Below are 3,782 nucleotides of genomic sequence, written 5' to 3'. Positions count from 1 at the left end.
AAAAAAAAAAAAAAAAAAAAGAAAAGAAAAGAAAAAGTTGCCTTTTGTGAAAGAGGCTCCCAGAAAGAGAGCTTAGTAGGTCACTGGACTCTAGATGAAAATGTGAGAATAAGGCCGGGCGTGGTGGCTCACGCCTGTAATCCCAACACTTTGGGAGACTGAGGCGGGTGGATCAGGAGGTCAGGAGTTCAAGACCAGCCTGGCCAAGATGGTGAAACCCATCTCTACTAAAAATACAAAAATTAGCTGGGCGTGGTGGCGGGCGCCTGTAATCCCAGCTACTCGGGAGGCTGAGGCAGCAGAATCGCTTGAACCCGGGAGGAAGAGGTTGCAGTGAGCCGAGATGGTGCCACTGCCCTCCAGCCTAGGCGACAGAGCAAGACTCTGTCTCAAAAAAAGAAAAGAAAAGAAAAGAAAAGAAAGAAAATGTGTGAATAGGGCCCTACTACTCTTTCTGAATCTTGGAGGGAGAAGAGCAGCACAGTTGAGAGCATGGGCTGTGGAGCCAGACAGTGTGGGTGTACAGCTCAGTTTCCTCATTTTTACATGGCAGCAATAGGCCCTCTATCTGTGACTCAGGGTTCCTGTAGGAAACTGTTGGTGTATTAAAATGAAGACAGCTGCAGAAGGATTAAGTAAGGGAATATTTACAAAAGTGTGGCCAGAGTGCAGGGCAACAGAGGAAGGTGCAGCTCCCTGGGGCTAGTAACAGTGGGCCTAAAAGGTTGAGGGGGGAGAATGCTTACCCCTACCACACTTAGAAGCTGGGAGAGCGCTGCCCTGAAAGACACTGGGGACTTCATGCAGCCAGCCATCAGCCAACTTGCAGGGGGAAAACCACCAGGAACATATATTTTGACTTCCTGATCTCCTTATTGTGTGGAACCCCCTAGAAGCCAGAGGGCACCATTTATGGGTGCAGTCAAGTTAGTTTTCCAGGGCAGGAAACGGGGAGATGCAAGGACAGTGGATTTGGAAGGGCAAATGGAAGGTGCCCAGCGCACTCTTTCATAGGGCTGTGATGACAGTTAAATGAAACATAGCACATTAAACACCCCCAAATTGGGAGCTGTTATTTATAGAAAAATAGCTCCCTTTGAAGAGCAATATCCACTTTCATGTAGCCCTTCCACCCAATGGAAGGATTGCTTGCAACATACTTATTTTTTATTTTTTGAGACAGAGTCTCGCTCTGTCACCCAAGCTGGAGTGCAGTGGCACGATCTCGGCTCACTGCAACCTCTGCCTCCTGGGTTCAAGTGATTCTCCTGCCTCAGCCTCTCGAGTAGCTGAGATTATAGGTGTCCGCCACCATGCCTGGCTAATTTTTGTATTTTTAGTAGAGATGGTGTTTCACCATGTTGGCCAGGTGGGTCTTGAACTCCCGACCTCAGGTGATCCGCCTGCCTCGGCCTCCCAAAGTGCTGGGATTACAGGCATGAGCCACTACACCTGGCCCAGGCCAATTTTTGTATTTTTAGTAGAGATGGGGTTTCGCCATGCTTGCCAGGCTGGTCTCAAACTCCTCATGTCAGGCGATCTACCCGCTTTGGCCTCCCAAATTGCTGGGATTACAGGCGTGTGCCACTGTGCCCAGCCATATTTTTTATTTTTTCTGAGACAGGGTCTCGCTCTGTCACCCAGACTGGAGTTCAGTGGTGAGATCACAGCTCCCTGCAGCCTCAACCTCCCAGGCTCAAGTGATTCTCCCACATCAGCCTTGTGAGTAGAAAGCTGGGACTACAGGCACACATCACTATGCCTGGCTAATTTTTTAAACTTTTGTAGAGATAGGGCCTTGCTATGTTGTCCAGGCTGATCTCAATCTCCTGCACTTAAACAATCCTCCCACTTTGGCCTCCCAAAGTGCTGGGATTACAGGCTTGAGCCACTGCACCCGGCCACCTGTAAGGAATTTAAAGCTGTGCTGGAAATAAGCAATTTTTTATAAGGGAAAAGACTTAAACAGTAGCAAGAAAAGAAAGGATTTAAGATTCAAGGGAAAAGATGTAAAAAAAATTGAAAATGAGCAAAGACTTCTAGCTCTGTGATGGACCCATGTTTACAGCCCTAGTAACACAAAATTTCACATTGTTAATACACGTTAAAGGCATCTGGAAGATTATAGCTATCATTTATGATAAAAATCTTACTAGAACAGGAACAGACGAATGTTTTCTTGATGTGATACATCTCAAACCATAAACCAGCATCATACTAATGGTGGAACACCAGAAAGCAAGGCCAGTAAAGTCAGACACAATAGGAGGATGCTCATTATTTCCATTATTTCAACTTTTTTTTTTTTTTTTTTTTTGAGATGGAGTTTTGCTCTGTCGCCCAGGCTGGAGTGCAGTAGCTCACTGCAAGCTCCGCCTCCCGGGTTCACACCATTCTCCTGCCTCAGCCTCCCGAGTAGCTGGGATTACAGGCACCCGCCACCATGCCCGGTTAATTTTGTATTTTTAGTAGAGACTGGGTTTCACTATGTTGGTCAGACTGGTCTTGAACTCCCAACCTCAGGTGATCCACCCACCTTGGGCTCCCAAAGTGCTGGGGTTATAAGCGTGAGCCACCGTGCCGGGCCTCATTATGGTTTTGAGAATGTGAGAATCCTTGGTTTTCAGGAAAAGTAGATCTCAGCAGCCAGGCACAGGTCTGACTCCTACCCTTAAACCCCCAATCCCCTCCCTAGAGGCAATTACTGCTTACTGTCTCTTGTGATTCTTCAAGAGATGGTCTGTACTTATATGAGTGCGTTTACATGTGTGTACACATACATGCATGCAGTGAGTAACTTCTTTTCTTCCCCAGGAAAAAGCAAATGAGTGAGACTCAAAATTCAACAAGCCAGAAAGCAATGGATGAGGATAACAAAGCCGCAAGCCAAACAATGCCGAATACACAAGATAAGGACTGTGAGGATAAATTGACTCAAGTAGCTCTAGCTCTGGTTGAGGATGTCATCAGTTATTCTGTTAAGATTGTGGAAGGTAGAAATCCTGTTTGTTTGGATGCCTAAATAACTGTCTCATATAACACCACACTATGGGGCAACTAACAAATTCACACCTTTTTTTTTTTTTTTTTTTTTTTTTTTGCAGAGGAGCAAAACCCTTTGAAAAACATCAAGTGGATGACTCACGGTGAATTCACTGTGGAAAAGGGTCGTAAACAAATTGACGAATATTTTTCGGTAAGTTAGGCCGACCACTCCAGCATGGTACACCAGTGTGAAGAACAATAAAGAGACTCTCAGCAGACCAAAAGTTTGAAGTCTGGAAAATCTAGGAGATGGTATCAAAGGGGGTGACTAGAATAAGTAAACATCGTCTCTATCTCAGTTCCAAAATCAAGGTGGGATAGTCTTTGAAGGTGAAATGCACAATCACAATCATTTTCCCTGTGTCTGTATCATTCTAACCTTACATTTCCCTGGGAAAATCTGCTCTTCCTACTTAAGTAATTTGTCCATGCTAGTGCATTAAATGGGGGGCCTAGTGGCCTAAGGAGGGAGATGCTCATCCAAAATAGGAGTTCTCGACCACCATTATTTTATTTATTTTTTTTTAGAAACAGGGTCTCACTCTGTCACCAAGGCTGTAGTGCAGGGGCTCGATCCTAGCTCATTGCAGCTTTGAACTCCTGGGCTCAAGCAATCTTCCCACCTCAGCCTTCCGAGTAGATAGGCGTGTGTCACCACACCTGGCTAATTTTTAATTTTTTGTAGAGACAGGGTCTCGCTATGTTGCCCAGGCTGGCCTCAAACTCCTGGCCTCAAG

General features: G+C 45.7%; 1 protein-coding gene across 2 annotated transcripts in view; it reads left to right on the top strand.

The window, feature by feature from the left end:
* Positions 1-3,263, top strand: part of AKAP14 (A-kinase anchoring protein 14) — an 8,114-nt gene extending 4,851 nt beyond the window's left edge. For both annotated transcript variants that reach the window (XM_026451843.1, XM_026451844.1), the window contains exons 3-4: positions 2,815-2,993; positions 3,105-3,263. In XM_026451843.1, the coding sequence (XP_026307628.1) occupies positions 2,825-2,993; positions 3,105-3,205 (270 nt within the window). In that variant the 5' untranslated portion in view covers positions 2,815-2,824 and the 3' untranslated portion in view covers positions 3,206-3,263. The remainder of the gene's footprint in view (positions 1-2,814; positions 2,994-3,104) is intronic.
* Positions 3,264-3,782: the final 519 nt, after the last annotated feature.

This window comes from Piliocolobus tephrosceles, chromosome 12 (genome assembly GCF_002776525.5).
Source record: "Piliocolobus tephrosceles isolate RC106 chromosome 12, ASM277652v3, whole genome shotgun sequence".
NCBI lineage: Eukaryota > Metazoa > Chordata > Mammalia > Primates > Cercopithecidae > Piliocolobus > Piliocolobus tephrosceles.
This window is presented reverse-complemented; position numbering and strand designations above follow the sequence as displayed.